The sequence below is a fragment of the Salmo salar genome, chromosome ssa10, assembly GCF_905237065.1.
Source record: "Salmo salar chromosome ssa10, Ssal_v3.1, whole genome shotgun sequence".
Taxonomy (NCBI): Eukaryota; Metazoa; Chordata; class Actinopteri; order Salmoniformes; family Salmonidae; genus Salmo; species Salmo salar.
The window spans coordinates 5,516,605-5,537,735 of NC_059451.1; the positions used below are offsets into that span (position 1 = coordinate 5,516,605).

At 39.7% G+C, this 21,131-nt stretch overlaps 1 protein-coding gene across 1 annotated transcript; it reads left to right on the plus strand.

Annotated features, from left to right (window-relative positions):
• The first annotated feature begins 3,335 nt into the window (after nucleotides 1-3,335).
• On the plus strand, nucleotides 3,336-20,460 carry ctbs (chitobiase, di-N-acetyl-). The gene is made up of 7 exons (NM_001140578.2): nucleotides 3,336-3,551; nucleotides 10,598-10,736; nucleotides 15,040-15,248; nucleotides 15,779-15,950; nucleotides 16,107-16,204; nucleotides 19,414-19,575; nucleotides 19,885-20,460. Exons 1-7 carry the CDS (start codon nucleotides 3,441-3,443, stop codon nucleotides 20,086-20,088), a joined length of 1,095 nt encoding a protein of 364 aa, NP_001134050.1. The 5' UTR covers nucleotides 3,336-3,440; the 3' UTR covers nucleotides 20,089-20,460.
• The last annotated feature ends 671 nt before the right edge of the window (nucleotides 20,461-21,131 follow it).

The window sequence follows — 21,131 nt, forward strand, 5'->3', positions numbered from 1 at the left end:
GGTTATGTTGATATAGGACTCGTTTTACTGTGGATATAGATACTTTTGTACCTGTTTTCTCCAGCATCTTCACAAGGTCCTTTGCTGTTTTTCTGGGACTGATTTGCACTTTTCGCACCAAAGTACGTTCATCTCTAGGAGACAGTTTGTACAGATTAACGTGGTACCTTCAGGCATTTGGAAATTGCCCCCAAGGATGAACCAGACTTGTGGAGGTCTACAATTATTTTTCTGAGGTCTTGGCTGATTTCTTTGGTTTTCCCCATGATGTCAAGCAAAGAGGCACTGAGTTTGAAGGTAGGCCTTGAAATACATCCAGAGGTACACCTCCAATTGACTCATTATGTCAATTAGCCTATCAGAAGCTTCTAAAGCCACAAAATAATTTTCTGGAATTTTCCAAGCTGTTTAAAGGCACAATCAACTTAGTGTATGTAAACCTCTGGTCCACTGGAAATATGATACAGTGAGTTATAAGTGAAATAATCTGTCTGTAAACAATTGTTGGAAAAATTACTTGTGTCATGCACAAAGTAGATGTCCTAACTGACTTGCCAAAAGTATAGTTTGTTAACAAGAAATTTGTGGCATGGTTGAAAAACAAGTTTTAATGACTGCAACCTAAGTGTATGTAAACTTCCGACTTCAACTGTAGTTTAGTAAGCTAGCTAGGTAGTTAACGTTAGTTAGATGAGTTGATAACGTTAGCTAACTGTTGCTCACAGCAAACAAGACTCTCTGTGATGATATCTACTTTAACAGGCTAGGTTAGCGAACGTTAGCTTGGTAGATTAAAGTCATGTTAATGTCAGATAGCAATAAAAAGCTAGTATATCTACACCAAAGACACAGATCAAAGTGAATGGCAAAATGTTTCGCCTAACTGAAATTCTTTACTGTCATCTCTACTAATCAAGACCATGACAGAGCCTCACTGAAAGTGTGAAACACTGCGTACCAAGCAGCACCGGATTTTGTGTTAAAAGTCCTACAACAAAGCTTTCTTAGTGCCCTTAACCTTGTTCTGAACACCTCCAAAACAAAGGTCATGTGGTTTGGTAAGAAGAATTGTTCTCCTCACCGGTGTGATTACTACCTGTGAGGGTTTAGAGCTTGAGGTAGTCACCTCATACAAGTACTTGGGAGTATGGCTAGGAGGTACACTGTCCTTCTCTCAGCACATATCAAAGCTGCAGCCTAAGGTTAAATCTAGACTTGGTTTCCTCTATCGTAATCACTCCTCTTTCACCCCAGCTGCCAAACTAACCCTGATTCAGATAACCATCCTTCCCATGCTAGATCATGGAGACGCAATTTAGAGATCGGCAGGTAAGGGTACTCTTGAGCAGCTAGATGTTCTTTACCATTTGGCTATCAGATTTGCCACCAATGCTCCTTATATGACACATCACTGCACTTTATACTCCTCTGTAAACTGGTCATCTCTGTATACCTGTCGCAAGACCTACTGGTTGATGCTTATTTATAAAACTCTCTTAGGCCTTACTCCCCCCTATCTGAGATACCTACAGCAGCCCTCATCCTCCATATAACACCTGTTCTGCCAGTCACATTCTGTTGAAGGTCCCGAAACAGTGGCGACCCGTCATTGTGGGGCAGAGCCCCACATTTGTAGCTAAAAATAAATACAAATTTGAAAAAAATTGGGGGGGGTTGCCTGTTTTGCATGTTATTTTGGAATTAATATGTGTCACATATCAGTTTGTAAACAATGTAAAAGATAAATAAATAATAATTTAGTTAATAAAGCCACATACAAACATGGTATCTTTTTTTGCTTTCTTGAGTAAGGCAGCTCCAAAATGCAGGTGCTTCAGCCTAGCTCGGTGCTTTCTGTGGTGGTGGGGCAGCCAGCGGAAAATACAGAGCATAAGGGTTGGCAATGTTCTCTTGTCGTGCTGTGATTGGCTCAGTGTTCTGTCACTCATGGAGACACTACGTCACCGCCATATCTAAGGGTAGAGCTCAAAAATTCAAGCCCCTTGGGTGCTGCCATAGAGTTACATTAGAAGTGCCCATCCAAGAAGGCTCAAAGTCATTGGCCATAGATAGAATAACATCAAATCATGTTATATCTACAGTAGCTTTGATTAGACTGATCATGTCAACATCATATATTCAAAATCTTAGCTGGCAGTCATCATCATGAATTAAGTTGACAATCTACTGGCAAATCCTTTTTAATCCTTGTCATATGAAGAGAAATAATGAAGAGAAATTATAGATAAAACGTATCGGTGCTCATCGGCCATTGGACAGAAACATTACACAACAAGTTGGAAATCGCAAATTCAATAATGAATGATTTGGAAGTAAGCAGTGGCTAACTGCAAGCATTGCAAAGCAATCACTAGCCTGCTATTCAGTGGAGTGGCTGTGTGGTCCCAAGTCTGAGTTTAACGGTCTCTTTTTCAAGCTTAAAATTATACAAATTATTCCAGGCTGTATCACAACCGGCCGTGATTGGGAGTCCCATAGGGTGGCGCACAATTGGTACTGCGTCGTCCGGGTTTGGCCGGGGTAACTGACTTGCCTAGTTAAATAAACGTTAAATAAATAAAAATGTTAAAAAATTCAACATTGGCCAATCTAGCATTATTTCTCCCGTGCTCAAAACAACTGTTAACTCGGAACTGGGAAATCTAACTTCAGTGAGTTTAAAACAACTGTTTTTTTCTGAGTTCTCAGTTGTCGTGAAAGCACCATAAATCCAGGGAATGCCAGACTGGAACGAGCTGCAAAAAAAACACTCAAACTGGACAGTTTTATCCTCATCTCTTCATTCAAAGACTCAATCATGGACAATCTTACTGACAGTTGTGGCTGCTTCGCGTGATGTATTATCTCTATCTTCTTGTTATCTCTACCTTCTTGCTTTTGTGCTGTTGTCTGTGCCCAATAATGTTTGTACCATGTTCTGTGCTGCTACCATGTTTACATGTGGTGCTGCCATGCTGTGTTGCTGTCTTAGGTCTCTCTTTATGTAGTGTTGTTGTGTCTCTCTTGTCATGATGTGTGTTTTGTCCTGTATTTTAATTTTGAATCCCAGCCTCCATTCCCGCAGGAGGCCTTTTGGTAGGTCGTCATTGTAAATAAGAATTTGTTCTCAACTGACTTGCCTAGCTAACTAAAAGGTTAAATAAAAAATACATAAATAAAATAAAAGCCACGCAAAACGTTCTTGTGTGACAACAGCCCACTTTGGTTGATCCGCCCACTTTCAGAGACACTCCATGTATCATAGCATTTACCCAAGACAAAACTACAAGGCTGTACCTGACGCTACCGTCATGTGATACAAGATATATCACGCTAATCAACGTAAGACCTTCCGTCGAAGAGGTATTGACGAGCAAACTCCCAATATCAAACCAAAAACCAATTTAGTGCGATACCTTACGCAACTATTTTTGTCAACAATGTGGCTGTTTTTGTTTCTGACGCTGGTTAGCGTGTGTTGCAAGGCAGAAGTTTGTCCATGCGAGATCCAGGAACTCTGTCAACAAATCCGCGACGAGAAGGACTTTGAGGTAACGTTAGCATGACCGGTTTAGCAGAAATGTAGCCCGACATGCTCCTGTTAAAACAGGGTAGCATAATAAGTGATGGAACTACTTGAGAGTTTAGGCTGACAGACCCATACAATGTGACACTAAACCATGACATTTGGGTGAATTCGTGGGTGAGTGTTCACTGACAAACTAGGCTAATGGCAAGGCCCCGACATTTTTTAGATGGCCCTTACAAAACATAAAATGGATGGTTGTGTACACATATTTTACTGCAAGTGGTTAAATTGATAGATATTGTGACATGCACCCTAAACGCAAAAAGTGCAGAATAACGGCTGGCTGGAGTGATGGGCCGCATACATTTGTGTAATCGAATATTGCAAGCTCCGCTATTGCTACAATTTGTAATACAAGTAGTCAGTTTTACATATCCTAGTGCTGTTTGTTTGTATCTTAATGCATCTCGGAAATATAGAATTGTAAACACTGATACAATAGGTGGACACGTCAACTATGAATATTGATGATAAATGTAAGTTTACTTTTTTTTTGGTAGCTGATTAATAGCCATAGTCACAAGGCACACTTGCTCTCATTCAGTGCTTTATCGTCCTGCCTGACAAATGCATACGTTTGAAAATGTTTTAATGTTGTGGCTAGTGTAACCTGCTCTAAATGGGTTTAGATTTTGGAATTTGATTTTTTGGGGGTCCAAGGTTACTTGAAGGATGTTGTATCTTTAGCCCTTACTGTTGTAATTAAATCAGGTCCACCACAGATTATTTTTGGGACCACCATGGATTTTGCATCAAATCCAATATGCGTCCCAAATCCAATATGTCTGCAATAAATCAAATTTTATTGGTTGCATACACATATTTAGCAGATGTTAGTGCGGGTGTAGGAACACAAGCATTTCGCTATCTCCAACATTGTAGTAATATTTAACAATTCACAAGAATGGAATTAAGAAATATATAATATTAGGACGAGCAATGTCGGAGTCTGGAGTATAAATACAGTATGTAAATGTGATGGGATGTATAGACATTATGGACGCTGTGGATAGAATATTTGGTATATATAGGATAGAATATTGTGTGTGTATATACAGCAATAGTAAATGTTGAAGCTGGAGACTTACATTTCCCTCACTAACTTTAAACATCAGCTATCTGAGCAGCTAACCGATCGCTGCAGCTGTACATAGTCCATCTGTAAATAGCCCACCCAATCTACCTACCTCATCCCCATATTGTTTTTATTTACTTTCTGCTCTTTTGCACACCAGTATCACTACTTACACACCATCATCTACTCATCATCATCTGCTCATCTATCACTCCAGTGTTAATCTGCTAAATTGTAATTACTTTGCTACTATGGCCTATTTATTGCCTTTATTTATTGGAGGCCGGCTAGTGATGGCTATTTAACAGTCTGATGGCATTGAGATAGAAGCTGTTTTTCAGACTCTCGGTCCCAACTTTGATGCACCTGTACTGACCTAGCCTTCTGGATGATAGCGGGGTGAACAGACCGTTGCTCTGGTGGTGTAGATGTTTTGGAGAGCAAGCAGTGTGCCATAATACCATTTGATGGAGGTTAAATCACATGTAAATATACATTTTGTAGATTAGGCATGAGTGAAAAAATGCCTCTACATGAGTGAATAAATGCCCCTAGTGCTGAGTGATTTTGGCTTTTTCGGTTCGATTATATAAAAATGTATCGTGGATTTCGGTTGTAATATATATTTTTTTTAAAACCTTAAATGCACAATGTGGGTTGAATGCTGTAACAACAAAGAATAAATCAATTAATAAGAGTCCCATGGTAGTGACTGCCCGTTACTGCTTATCACTTATTAACCATCCTTTTTTCACATTACTTTACTTGAAATATTTCAGTTGTGTATATTACATATGTTTTATTTAATCTCTATAGAGCTGCTACCTATGCTCTCTGACGAAATCACTATTTTAGTAGTTCTTAAAATTAATTAAGCATCATTTGTATTCAGCATTGCTTGGGCCAAGAAACATGAGCAATGGGCATTAGACCGGTGGAAATCTGCCCTTTGGTCTGATGAGTGCAAATACCGGAGTTAGTGTTGTTGAAACTCACATCCATGAGCTACTTGCTATGGGCGTTTTCCGCATCAGATAGAAGTTGGAAAATTGGCTATACCGACTTCAGGCAAGTCCAATGCCGCGTGTGGGGGTTGTAGAGCAAAATGTCTTTCCATAGAGGGGTCATAATACTTTGTAGGTCAAGCCGTTCGAACGCCACAGATGTTTTCGGGAGAAGACCAATTTTCAGGATGTCTCATGGTCTGACACACCGCTCTAGCTCTGCCACCTTTTGCTGCAGATGCGGACAAACAGAGCTCTAGCTCTGCCGCCTTTTTCATTAGATGCGGATTGGCGGATGTGGTGGATTGAGACGCAGGCCATGGAAAAAAACAGATATACTACACTGCATTCGGAAAGTATTCAGACCCCTTCACTTTTTGTTACTTTACAGCCTTGTTCTCAGATTTAGTTTTTTTCTCGCCTCATCAATCTACACACAATACCCCGTAATGACAAAGCAAAAACAGGTTTTTGAAAACGTTTGTTAATAAATGAAGAAAAAAAAAAAACTTTTAAATAAGTCGTCAGATCTTTTACTCAGTACTTTGTTTAAGCACCTTTGGCAATGATTACAGCCTCGAGTCTTGGGTCTGACGCTACAAGCATTTTGGTGAGAGAAGGATGGAATTTGTCAAGCAGGATGAAATATCTTGCTGTGCTTTGTAAACAAAGATCAACACTTTTAAAAAAAAATTGTAATTACTGCTCGGCATCAGACTAATTTTGTGATTCAGTTTCACTTCTCCACTCAGATGACAATTCACAAACATTAGGAAATGTAGCTTGCTACACTCTTTCTATGATAAACAGAAATGTTAGCCATGCATAGATTTAGCAAAAAATACCTTGCATTTGCATTGTAAGCTCATTTAGTCTAATTGTGTGGATGGCAGCCAAATAGTGTTTCACTTCTGTTGTCATCTGATGAAAAATGATGCTATTTTCTGCCTAATGTTTTACAGTAATGTATTTTCTGTTAAGAAAAACTTATAGATCACGCTATTGAAGCAAAAATAACACTCTTGACCTTCAATATAAAATGTGACCCCTGTCAATACACAGCTGGGTACACCTTCTCCCACTTTCTCCAATTGTGTTATTTACAAACTAACGTGACTGGCTAAACTGTTCTGGGGAACTATAGTAAGCTTCATAATGTAAAATAATGTGGCAGGTGAAATTAAGAACTGCTTTTTCTTCTAACATGTTGCACTGGTTGACTGCAGGTATTTACTTAAGTAGCTACAAATATTACAATGTATTAAAAAAAACTTTAAGTATACAGTTTCAACTAGAGGTTGACCGACTCTGATTTTTCAATGCCGATACCGATTATTGGTGGCCCAAAAAGGCCGATACCGATTAAACTGCCAATTTATTTTTTTGTAATAATGACAATTACAACAATACTGAATGAACACTTTAACTTAATACATCAATAAAATCAATTTAGCCTCAAATAAATAATGAAACATGTTCAATTTGGTTTAAACAATGCAAAACAAAGTGTTGGAGAAGAAAGTAAAAGTGCAATATGTGCCATGTAAGAAAGCTAATGTTTAAGTGCCTTGCTCAGAACATGGGAACATATGAAAGCTAGTGGTTCCTTTTAACATGAGTCTTCAATATTCCCAGGTAAGAAGTTTTAGGTTGTAGTTATTATAGGACTATTTCTCTCTATACGATTTGTATTTCATATACCTTTGACTATTGGATGTTCTTATAAGCACTTTAGTATTGCCAGTGAAACAGTATAGCTTCCGTCCCTCTCCTCGCTCTTACCCGGGGTACAAACCAGGAACACGTCGACAACAGCCACCCTCGAAGCAGCGTTACCCATGCAGAGGAAGGGAAACAACTACTCCAAGTCTCAGAGCGAGTGACGTTTGAAACGCTATTAGCGTGCACCCGGCTAACTAGCTAGCCATTTCACATCGGTTACACCAGCCTAATCTTGGGAGTTGATAGGCTTGAAGGGGTGGGTATAATTTGTGGAACGTTCCAACAGGAATCTGTTCCAAAAAAACGTAAAGTAAAAGGTTGCCAACCAACAACGCATACAAAGTAGCAACGCATACAAACCTAGCTAACTAGCTGCCGAATAGGCATCAACTCACCACGTAGCTTATTCTTAATGTTTGTCCATAGGCAAACAGACGTGATGACAGACATTTTTTGGAATAAACGTGATGAGTGAAAAACGCAATGAAATAGACCACTCCCTACCCGGTATCTTATTCTGCCGCTATACAACTTTGTATGCGTTGTTTTTTGGAAACCTTGTTATTTACCAAGTTTTTGGAATAGATTCCTGTTGGAACGTTCCACAAATTATACCCACCCAGGTTGAAGTCATAAACAGCGCAATGCTTGAAACACAGTGAAGGGCTGTTTGAATGAATGCTTACGAGCCTGCTGCTGCCTACCACCGCTCAGTCAGACTGCTCTATAAAATCATAGACTTAATTATAATATAATAAACACACAGAAATACGAGCCTTAGGTCATTAATATGGTCGAATCCGGAAACTATCATCTCGAAAACAAACGTTTTTTTCTTTCAGTGACATACGGAACTGTTCCGTATTTTATCTAACGGGTGGCTAAGTCTAAATATTCCTGTTAGGCATTGATGTTTATGGTTAGGTACATTGGTGCAACGACAGTACTTTTTTCGCAAATGCGCTTGTTAAATCAACACCCATTTGTCGAAGTAGGCTGTGATTCAATGAAAATTAACAGGCACCGCATCGATTATATGCAACGCAGGACACGTTAGATAACTACACATGGTTGATGATATTACTAGTTTAACTAGTGATTATGTTACGATTGATCGTTTTTTTTATAAGTCTAATGCTAGCTAGCAACTTACCTTTGCTTCTTGCTGCCCTCGCGTAACAGGTAGTCAGCCTGTTAACCTGTCTGGGAACCTGGGACGTTTGCGTCCCACCCTAGTCAACAGCCAGTGGAATCGCGTCGCTCCAAATACAAATACCTCATAAATGCTATAACTTCAATTTCTCAAACATATTTTACACCATTTTATAGATGCACCTCTCCTGAATTGAACCACGTTGTCCGATTTCAAAAAGGCTTTACAGCAAACGCAAAACATTAGATTATGTTAGGAGAGTACCCAGCCAAAAATAATCACACTGACATTTTCAAAGCAACTAGCATGCATCACAAATACCCAAAACACAGCTAAATGCAGCACTAACCTTTGACAATCTTCATCAGATGACACTCCTAGGACATCATCTTACACAATACATGCATTTGTTGTTCGATAAAGTTCATATTTATATAAAAACAGCATTTTACATCGGCACGTGACGTTCAGAAAATATTTTGCCTCAAATGCTTCCGGTGAATCAGCGCTACAATTTATAAAATTACTATTCGAAAACATTGTTAAAATGTAATATTGTCATTCAAAGAATTATAGATTAACATCTCGTGAATGCAACCGCATTGCCAGATTTAAAAATAACTTTACTGGGAAATCACACTTTGCAATAAACGAGGTGCTATGCTCAGAAAAATAGGCTAGGCGCTAACCTGTATCGCCATCTTGGAACCATCTAAAATCAAATATACTATTGTAAATATTCCCTTACCTTTGATTATCTTCATCAGAAGGCACTTCCAGGAATCCCAGGTCCACAACAAATGTAGTTTTGTTCGAAAAAGTAAATTTATGTCCCAATAACTCCTTTTTGTTAGCGCGTTCCGAAGGCTACTCATAATGTACCTAAGCGCGCGGGACTTGTCATCACGAATGTGCAAAAATATATATTTACGTTCGTTCAAACATGTCAAATGTTGTATAACATAAATCTTTAGGGCCTTTTTCAATCAGAGCTTCAATAATATTCAAGGCGGACGATTGCATCGTCTTACTAAACGTTTCGGAACGAAGGGGTACCCATGGGTGCCCGCGTCATAGTAGTAATGGTCCTCCCCCTATGACCAACTTTCCAGGCCTCTCGTTCGGTCAGTTTTTACCGGAGAAGACTCAAACCACTTTGTAAAGACTGTTGACATCTAGTGGAAGCCTTAGGAAGTGCTAAATTAATCCTAACTCACGGTGTGTTTCATAGGCAAAGTGTTGAAGGTGATTCCACAAATCAGATTTCCACTTCCTGCATGGAATCTTCAGGTTTTGGCCTGCCATATGAGTTCTGTTATACTCACAGACACCATTCAAACAGTTTTAGAAACTTTAGTGTTTTCTAACCAAATCTACTAATTATATGCATATTCTAGTTACTGGGCAGGAGTAGTAACCAGATTAAATCGGGTACGTTTTTTTTATCCGGCCGTGCAAATATTGCCCCCTAGCCCCAACAGGTTCCTTGTGGAGTGCAATGTAAGGCAGGTGGTTAGAGCGTTGGACTGGTAACCGAAGGTTGCAAAAAATAATCGGTAGGCTATCGGTAGAACAAGCTAATCAATTTGTCTGGAGTGACCGCTAGGTAAAAGTTGGTGCATACATGCAGTTTTTATAATGTAATAATTTAGCAGCGTAATCTGAACACGTGTGTAGGCAATAATTGTTATATATTGGTCTTCAAAATATCACAACATAATTCAGTATATTGATTATTAATTTGGGCATTTAAAATCAGTGTTTTGACACTCGGCTATAAATCAAAAATGCATGACGACAGGAAGCAGCAATAATCATTTTTAACTAATGTTTTAGGAATATAAATTGTACTTCTAACATACATTTTTCAACAGGATTCTACTTAATCAGGTAACTACTGAATGAGCCCAAAAACGTGCTATGATTTATTGATTTTGATATTTATGAAGTCGTGAAAATATGTTTGTCTAGCCTAGATTCAGTAAAAGAAAAAGTAGTTGACACGACAAGAGGCTTTAGAGTTCTTCACCTGCCGCTGGTCTCTCTGCTTTCAGGTGTTTGTGTTTGATGTGGGCAAGAAAGCATGGAAGTCATATGATTGGGGAAAAGTGACAACCGTTGCTGCATTTGGGAAATATGATGCTGAACTCATGTGCCACGCCCATTCGAAAGGAGTACGGCTAGTCTTGAAAGGTAAGGTTAGGTATCTCAACCATATGCCAGTGTGCACTTGATCACCTCCATACATGGATTTGAAAGGAAATTACTGGTATTTGTAAAGAACCTATCCCAGGGTTCCTCAACTGGCGGCCCAGTGATTTTTATTTGGTTCCCCAAGTTTTCTGGGCAAATGTTTTTTAAACAATTTTTATTGTTGAACATAATGCAGTGAAAACACCAGAAAATCAGCTCCAATAGATATACAGTGCATTCGGGAAGTATTCAGACCCCTTCCCTTTTTCCACATTTTGTTACCTTTGTTACCACTCAGGGATTTCACCATGAGGCCAATGGCGACTTTAAAACAGCTACAGAGTTGAATGCCTGTGATAGGAGAGAAGTGAGGATGGATCACCAACATTGTAGTTACTCTACAATACTAACCTAAATGACAGAGTGAAAAGAAGGAAGCCTGTACAGAATACATGCATCCTGTTTGCAATAAGGCACTAAAGTAAAACTGGCAAAGAAATGAATGTCTTGAATACAAAGTGTTATGTTTGGGGAAAATAAAACGCATCACTGAATGTACCACTTTTCATATATTCAAACATAGTGGTGGCTGCATCGTGTTATGTGTATGCTTGTCATCGGCAAGGACTAGAGTTTTATAGGATAAAAAGAAACAGAATCGGTCTAAGTGTAAGGATTTAAATATTGCAGTACATCAATACAAAGGAACCAGGGTTTTGGGGTTCTCACAGTATCTTGGTTTATTGACTCATCAGTTTTCATGAACTTTGTTCAGCTTTTTTTTAATGAATAGACATTTTTGAGTTGGTAATAGGTGTAATCACAATACTGTGGGTCGCTTTTACACAAAATAAACGCCTTTTCACAATTCAAAATTGCAACCAAATATATACAATAAAACATACAAATATGCATACTTTTTGTAGCACAGAAAATAGACACCAAGAAAATATTTAAGCAAAATCCTGTACACAGTGTGACTTAACCTATAGAATCCGTTCCGTAAACCATACAAAAAAATATATAAATTTGCTTTAGCAAAAATAACTTCTCTCCTTTACAGACGAAATGTAGAAAATAACTTTATGACAGTAAAATTCCCTCTTTAAGACCTTAATCCACATAAACCAACATTTGTAAATAAAAAAATAAAAATACTACAAAAAACACTCTTTTTAGACAGTACAGACTTGTCACAGCAAAACAAACTTGTGAGCACAAACTGTCAATGTCACCTCAAGCCCACTTGATCACTCTATGGCTATTAACAATGTCCGTCCTTTAATGAGAATGTAGTGACTAAGAGAAGAACAAACATTAATTTGGGGGCTCCTGAGTGGTGCAGCGGTCTAAGGCACTGCATCTCAAGGTGTCACTACAGTCCCGAGTTCGAATCCAGGCTGTATCACATTCGGCCGTGATTTGGAGTCCCATAGGGCGGCGCACAATTGGCCCAGCGTCGTCCGGGTTTTCCCAGGGTAGGCTGTCATTGTAAATAATAATTTGCTCTTAACTGACTTGCCTAGTTAAATAAAGGTTGTCCCATGACAACTTTAGGGTCTCTTCAAATTGCTGCTAGTATTTAGCTACTGTTTTAGCGTTAGCTAGTATTTTCATGTTACTAGAATTTTCTTCTTAGAATATCAAATCCAGTCCTCTCCAAATAACATTAGTTACAGTACCAATCAAAAGTTTGGACACCTACTCATTCAAGGGTTTTTCTTATTTTTACTATTTTCTACATTGTAGAATAATAGTGAAGACATCAACTATGAAATAACACATGGAATCATGTAGTAACCAAATGTGTAACTTTTGTTTTTTATATTTGAAATTCTTCAAAGTAGCCACCCTTTGCTTTGATGACAGCTGTGGTAGCAATTCTATAGGAAGAGAGAATGCAGATTCTTTCAAACAACACTTTATTATAAGATTTGCAAAAATGGAGAATCAACTATCCATTCAACAGTGCATAGTTGAAAAGCTCAACGAACAGTGCCGGTTCAATGCTTTTATAGAGAAGCACATCCTTTTTGTATACGTGTCAGTCAGCAGATACTGTGTAAAAGGCAATTAGTCTGTGCAGATTTAAGATGGCATGAGGTTGATAGCCCGAGGGCTCAACCGTCTAACTGCATTCACAACAAATACTATCATGTGCTCCTTTCTGCAAGTTTCTGTAGATGGTAAAGCCACGGGATGTCACATGCTGCGGTCGCACACAAACGGACCTTAGCTATACGCCCAGTCTTATTACTAAGTCCCACAAAGACAAGTTTGTATCAGGTTAGAAAAAACACTAACCTATAACAAGACAATTCTTTAAACAGTAAAACATGGGCTAGCATGAATAATTGTAATTTTACACGACACAGCTTTGCACACTCTTGGCATTCTCTCAACCAGCTCCATGAGGTAGTCACCTGGAATGCATTTCAATTAACAGGTGTGCCTTGTGAAGTTAATTTGTGGAATTTATTTTCTTAATGCGTTTGTGCCAATCAGTTGTGTTGTGACTAGGTAGGAGTGGTATACAGAAGATAGCCCTATTTATCAAGTCCATATTATGGCAAGAACAGCTCAAAAAAGCAAAGAGAAATGGCAGTCCATCATTACTATAAGACATGAAGGTCAGTCAATCCGGAAAATTAAGAACTTTGAAAATTTCTTCAACTGCAGTCGCAAAAACCATCAAACGCTGTGATGAAACTCTCATGAGGACCGCCACAGGAATGGAAGACCAAGAGTTACCTCTGCTGCAGAGGATAAGTTCATTAGTTAACTGCACCGCAGATTGCAGCCTGAGTAAATGCTTCAGAGTTCAAGTAATAGACACATCTCAACATCAACTGTTCAGAGGACACTGCGTGAATCAGGCCTTCATGGTCAAAACCACTACCAGAAGGACACCAATAATAATAAGAAACTTGCTTGGTCCAAGAAACATGAGCAATGGACATTAAACCGGTGAAAATCTGTCCTTTGGTCTGATGAGTCCAAATTTGAGATTTTTGGTTCCAACCATTGTCTTTGTGACGGAGAGTAGGTGAACGGATTATCTCCGGATTTGTGGTTCCCACCGTGAAGCATGGAGGAGGTGGTGTGGGGGTGTACCTCCATTTTGTTCGCGCGTTCACATCACTAATCCAAAGGCATAATGCGTAAGCGCAAAACCCGAGACAAAAAGTAAAATAGTTCCATTACCGTTCGTAGAAACATGTCAAACGATGTTGACAATCAATCCTTAGGGTTTTTAACATAAATCTTCAATAATATTCTAACTGGACAATAGCCTATTCATTACAGAGGAAAAAGAAGGAACGGCGTGCCTGTGTGCCAGCGCAGTAAACAACTCGTTGGTCTCGGGCTTGAGACAGCTCTTATTCTCTCCCCAGTAACAGTAGAAGCATGAAACAAGGTTCTAAAGACTGTTGACATCTAGTGGAAGCCTTAGGAAGTGCAAAATGACCCCACAGACACTGTAGTTTGGAAAGGCAATCAATTGAAAAACTACAAACCACTTCCTGGTTGGATTTTATTCTCAGGTTTTTGCCTGCCATATGAGTTCTGTTATACTCAGACATCATTCAAACAGTTTTAGAAACTTCAGAGTGTTTTCTATCCAAATCTATTAATAATATGCATATCCTACCTTCTGGGCCCGAGTAGCAGGCAGTTTCATTTAGGCACGTTATTCATCTGAATTTCCGAATACTGCCCCCTGTCACCAAGAAGTTAACACCTTTTTTGGTTACTACATGATTCCATATGTGTTATTTCATAGTGTTGTCTTCACTATTATTCTACAATGTAAAATATAGAAAAACTTGAATTAGTAGGTGTGTCCAAACTTATGACTGGTTCTGTACATTCTACACGATTCTGTACTTCCAACTTTGTGGCAACAGTTTGGGGGAAGGCCCTTTCCTGTTTTAGCATGACAATTCCCCTGTGCACAAAGCGAGTTCCATACAGGAATGGTTTGTTGAGACTGGCCTGCACAGAGCCCTGACCTTAACTCCATCGAACACCTTTGGGATGAATTGGAATGCCTTCTGCGAGCCAGGCCTAATCAGAATTGAGTGATATCCCTCAACTACAAGGTCAAAATTGGCCATATTGAAAAAAAGTATTAGAAAAAAAATAGCTTCTTGGTATACAGTCATTTGGAACATTGCGGTAAAATTGACAATTTGAATTAATCAAAATATTTCTATATATCGCCTAGCCTTAGATGAGCCCTCCATGTGCATTAATGTTGAATGCATTTGTCAGTGTTGTACATTTTTTTTTTTTACTGTAGGTGATGTGTCCATCCTTGAAATGGTGGACCCTGCCAACAGGACAGCATGGATCACAAGCAAAGTGGATTTGGCCAAGAGGCAGTTTATGGATGGCATCAACATAGACATTGAGCAAGAGGTGGCCGACTCCTCCCCAGAGTATTACACCTTGACAGCACTCGTCAAAGAGACCACTGAGGCCTTTCATAGAGAGATCCCAGGTTCCCAGGTGAATACAATAGTGTATCCTAGTCATACCAGACCAATAACTTGGCGTGTAGGCTAATTACGCTCCGATTCAACAATGAAAGCAGGTCACATTCACAATTTTGGTTAGAAGTAAATTGATTAATCCAACCTTACAATCTGCGTACCTAAGCTTTTTAGGTGTCACAACTGACAACACTCATCAGGCACCAAACAGAAGAAAATGAACTGAAATGAAACTGTCCATTTAAGAAACACTTGTTTTCGTTTTACTACGATGTGCCCTAATGCAGGGGTTTTCAAACCTCTCCTTGGGGACCCACAGTCATTCCATGTATTTGAACTATTCCAGAGCTAGCACATCTGATTCAACTTGTCAACTAATTATCAAACCTTTGATTAGGTTTATCAGATGAGCTAGTTCAGGGCTACAACAATAGTGTGGATTGTCTGGGGGTCCCAGAGGAGATATTTGAAAACCACTGCCCTAATGAATAGGACCCAGCTTCCTCCTTGTCCTTAACTTACCCTCTTCTCCTGACTCGTTCTCAGGTGTCATTTGATGTTGCCTGGTCGCCCAAGTGTATAGACAGGCGCTGCTACGACTACGCCGCCATTGCCGAGTCCTGCGACCTGCTATTTGTGATGTCCTATGACGAGCAGAGTCAAATATGGGGCGATTGTGTTGCGATGGCAAATGCTCCATTCAATCAGACACAGTCAGGTAAGTAATTTGTGGAGGACCTCTAGAAGCCCAAACCAGAAGCCATTTTATTGCAGTTATTTGACTTGAAGCTAAAAACTACAGATCCCTAGCCACTACTTGTCATGCTGAACAGACTAATCCTAACCTCCTATGGCCTTCTGTCTTTTATTCCAGCGTATGACCAATATTTGGCGATGAAGATAGATCCAAAGAAGCTTGTGATGGGAGTACCATGGTATGGCTATGATTACCCTTGTCTCGACTTCTCCCAGGTGAATACTCCAAAATTGAACTTCTCAACTCTACTGGAGTGTATGCCTTGCTAGATTATGCTATCTATGTTTCCCTCTACTGTGGGAATTATGATCAAATCAACATATTAGCCCCTTTCAATGCAAAATACCGTAACAAATCTAACTATGCAAGACAGTATGTGATTTGGTTTCGTCTGAGGATGCTATTGCATTCACAGGCACGAGCGATCGCAAGTAGATGAGCTTGTTTTTGAGATCAGAGCCTCATGTAGCCACGTGTGCACATTTGTTCATATTCTTTGCTTGTTAGTGAGGTTATTAGCCCAGTTATAGCTTATTTCTGGTCAGCAATGGGGAGTGATTGCTTCCTACAAGAGCACAAAACATGTACATTTCTAGCCATCTTTGGAAATCGAGTCAGGTAAATAGCTTTGTTATGTCTTAAAGAGGCAGTGTTATATTTTGAGACAAACTTGAATAATCTAAGAAGCCGATAGGTAGAGGGTAGCATACAATTTGTCAGGATGTTCTCTAAAGTCTCATGGATTGTAGGCCTACATTGAACACATTGGATGCTACTGTAGGCTGTATCATAGAACAGCTATTTCAATAGCTATTTCCATGTTAAAATGTTACAGGATGCAATTTCTCTGTTTTTGATGTTAGGCCACTCTGGTAGGCCTACATTATGATCAAATAGCCACAGTAGCCTACTTGGCCACTGTTAAAACGTTTAACTTAAAGCAGCGTTCACAGTAAACGCATGCCAGAAGTTGCACAGAATGCACTTTCAAGTTTGCGCTTAGTGCCCTCAAAGTATTTACATCCCTTGGCTTTTTCCACATTTTGTTACAGCCTGAATTTAAAAAGAATTACATTTAGATTTTTTTTTCATTGGCTACATACAATACCGCTTAATGTCAAAGTTGAATTAGTGCATTCAGAAAGTATTCAGACCCCTTCCCCTTTTCCACATTGTTAGGTTACAGCCTTATTCTAAAATTGATTAAATAAACAAAATCCCTCATCAATCTTTGAGACATGAAATTGAGCTCCAGTGCATCCTGTTTCCATTGATCATCCTTGATGTTTTTACAACTTGATTGGTGTCCACCTGTGGTAAATTCAATTGATTGGACATGATTTGGAAAGGCACTCACCTGTCTATCATTCTTAAATGGAAGAAGTTTTGGAACCACCAAGCCTCTTCCTAGAGCTGGCCACCAGGCCAAACTGAGCAGTCGGGGGAGCTGGTTACTCTGACAGAGCTCCAGAGTTCCTCTGTGGAGATGGTTGTCCTTCTGGAAGGTTCTCCCATCTCTGCAGCACTCCACCAATCAGGCCTTTATGGTAGTGGCCAGACAGAAGCCACTCCTCAGTAAAATGCACATGACAGTCCCCTTGGAGTTTGCCAAAAGGCTCCCACAGGACTCTGTGGGACCATGAGAAACATTCTCTGGTTTGATGAAACCAAGATTGAACCCTTCTAACCTGAAAGAAACCTGGCACCATCCCTACGGTGATGCATGTTGGTGGCATTATCATGCTGTAGGGATGTTTTTCAGCGGCGGGACTGGGAGACTAGTCAGGATCGAGGGAAAGAGGAACGGAGCAAAGTACAGAGTGATCCTTGATGAAAACCTGCTCCAGACCGCTCAGGGCCTCCGGCTGGGGCGAATGTTCACCTTCCAACAGGACAATGACCCTAAGCACACAACCTGACAGAGCTTGAGAGGATCTGCAGACAAGCATGGGAGAAACTCCCCAAATACAGGTGTGCCAAGCTTGCAGCACCATACCTAATGAGACTCCAGTCTGTAATCGCTGCCAAAGGGGTTTCAACAAAGTACTGAGTAAAGGGTCTGAATATTTATTTGTAATACATTTTCTAAAAACCTGTTTTTGTTGTCATTATGGGATATTGTGTGTAGATTGATGGAAAAAAACTATCGATTTTAGAATGTAACGTGACGAAGTGGAAAAAGTCAAGGGGTCTGAATATTTTCCGAACGCACTGTATGTTCGAGAGTAAAAATTGTCTTAACAAGTCACATTGCATTTCAAACACGGATTCAACCACAAATACCAGGGAGGTTTTCCAATTCCTCGCAAAGAAGGGTACCTATTGGTAGATGGGTAAAACAAAAAAGATAAAACTAAAAAAAGTCCTTTTAAGCATTGTGAAGTTATTAATAACGCTTTGGATGGTTTATTAATACATCCACAGTTGCTGGAGAGCAATGAAACCACACAGGGTTTCCAACAGAGTTTTTTTAATGGCTGTAATAGGAGAACTTAGGATGGATCAACAGTGTTGTAGTTACTCACTCCATAATACTAACCTCATTGACAGAGTGAAAAGGAAGCATGTACAGAAGAAATATATTCAAAAATATGCATCCTGTTTCCAGTAAGGCACTACCATAAAACTGCAAATAATGTTCTTAACAAATTAACTTTGTACTGGATACAAAGCATTATGTTTAGGGCAAATCCAACACACTATATACATCACGGAGTAACACTCATCATATTTTCAAGAATGGTGGTGGCTGCATGTTATGGGTATGCTTTATCTTGTTTTTCACAGTAGAGCTAAGCACAGGCAAAATCCTAGAGGAAAACCTGGTTCAGTCTGCTTTCCTAGGAGCTCAGATGCAATAATTTAATGTCCAATGTTTTGATAGACAAGCTGTCTTCATCAGGGTATATCAATCTGCTTTCTGACACTGGGAGACAAATTCACCTTTCAGCAGGACAATAACCTTACCAATCTGCTTACCAAGACTACATTGAATGTTCCTGAGTGACCTGGTTGCAGTTTTGACCTAAATTTATGGCACGACTTAAATGGCTGTCTAGCAATAATCAACAACCAATTTTGGCAGCGTATTTTAAAAACAATGTGCAAATATTGTGCAATCCAGACTTACTCAAAGACTCACAGCTGTAAACACTGCCAAAGGTGATTCTAACATGTATTGACTCGGGGTTGAATACTTATCTAATCAAGATATATCTTTTCTTTTTTTTCACTTTGACATAGTATTTTGTGTAGATCGTTGACAAAAAAATGAATATTCTATGAATTTTAATCCCATTTTGTAACAACAGAATGTTGGAAAAAGTCAAGGGGTGTGAATACTTTCTGTAGCAGGCACTGTAGCAGAAAAAAATGAGAACATCATCCTGCTGTCTCAACTATGTGTGTCTTTTTCTTTAATTAGGAAGGGGTGTGCTCCTTAGCCAAGGTTCCGTTCCGGGGTGCACCTTGTAGCGATGCAGCTGGCCGTCAGATCCCTTACAGCTTTATGATGAAACAGATCAATGGCTCTCTGTCTGGCAGGCTGTGGGACGAGGTCCAGCTGGCTCCCTACTACAACTACAAGGTATGGAGACACATTGTATAGAAAGTTTGTTGAACAAGTAGCCTAAGACCATTTGTCTGGGCTGCTGGTGACAAATGACAACTCAACACAAGCTGCAGCCATTTTGGGGAAAAGGCTATTTGACTGCAGTGCTGCTAGATTGAACTAACACAGTCACCTCACAACAAATCACTTCCTCCAAATCCAATAAAACACTCTGGCTCAAGTTGCACTCTTGCCAAGGCTGCATTATCCTCCTTGCTCCTAAAGAGGGTGCCATTGTCGCTGTTGGCCCATAACAGAGTTTGTGAACTGAACTATCATCCGCAGGACCAAAAGGGACAGATCCATCAGGTGTGGTACGACGACCCAGAAAGCATTGCCCTGAAGGTGGCATATGTACGAGAGCTGGGCCTGAAGGGCACGGGAATGTGGTGCGGCAACCTCCTGGACTACAGCAACAACCCGGTTGCCCAGGAACAGAGTCGAGACATGTGGAACGCCCTCATGGGTTGCCAAGACGCTCAGTGCTGAGAAGACTGCCTTTCCACTGGATCCTAACAGCTATTTGTTGCTAGTCAATAGATGCTTTTGTCCGAGGATAGAAGTGGGACACAGGAACCGTAACGTGTCTTCCTCTTGAGCTCAGGGATGTGTACTTCTATTTCATTAGTCGTTTTTTTTATTGCAATTGTAAAAACATGAGCCACTTTAAGAGGGGGGATATGTTTTGTACAAAGAATCATGCCATCACAGATGCACTCAAAATGGTTGATTGTCAAACACAGCATTGTGCCACTGTCTGAATCTTACAGAACAAATTTGGCTTTGCCGTATAAGTGCTTTATAAATATTGTGAAATGCATATGCCAGTGGATTTTTTTTAAAACACAAATAACTCCTACCAACAACACTTAACTGTTGTACTTGTCTTTTCTTTTAATCTCACGAACACTGATTTTGCAGATCGTTGTTTTGCTTGCAATGATTGGGATATGTGGTTGTTTTACCTACTTTAGGTGAATGCAGTCACTTTCAATAAGAGCTGCTAAGATTAAAATATGATGTAAATGTTTACGCTTCAGAAAGTCAATCCTAAAACCGCTGTGACTGTTAAGTTCATGTTTTAAGTATCCCTATATTTCTGTTATTACGGGGCTATCGCTCAGTCAAGAGTGCGCCTGCGCAGGAAGTCTGGTCGTTGATGGACCTAGCCTAGAGTGCAATGGCTACCTTGTGGTGTGTTCATACGGTATAGTAAACTTTGTTAAACTGGAACCTTGTCGTTGTGTCATTTAGAGTTAACATTGGTAGCAGAGGATGGCTAATAGCTACAATGTGCCACCTCGCTTCGACTAGAAGAAGTCGTACGAAAGTTGGAAAAATGAACTTGGAATCTGGACACGGGTTACTAATCTGGACGTGAAAAAGCAAGCACTTGCGGTGGTATTATCACTTGAGAGAAGAGCGAGAGATACAGCACTGGAAATATCCGTTGAGGATTTGAACAATGATGATGGTATGGGAACTTTGATCAGAGCACTGGATTCTGCATTTCTTAAAGAAGAGAAAGACAG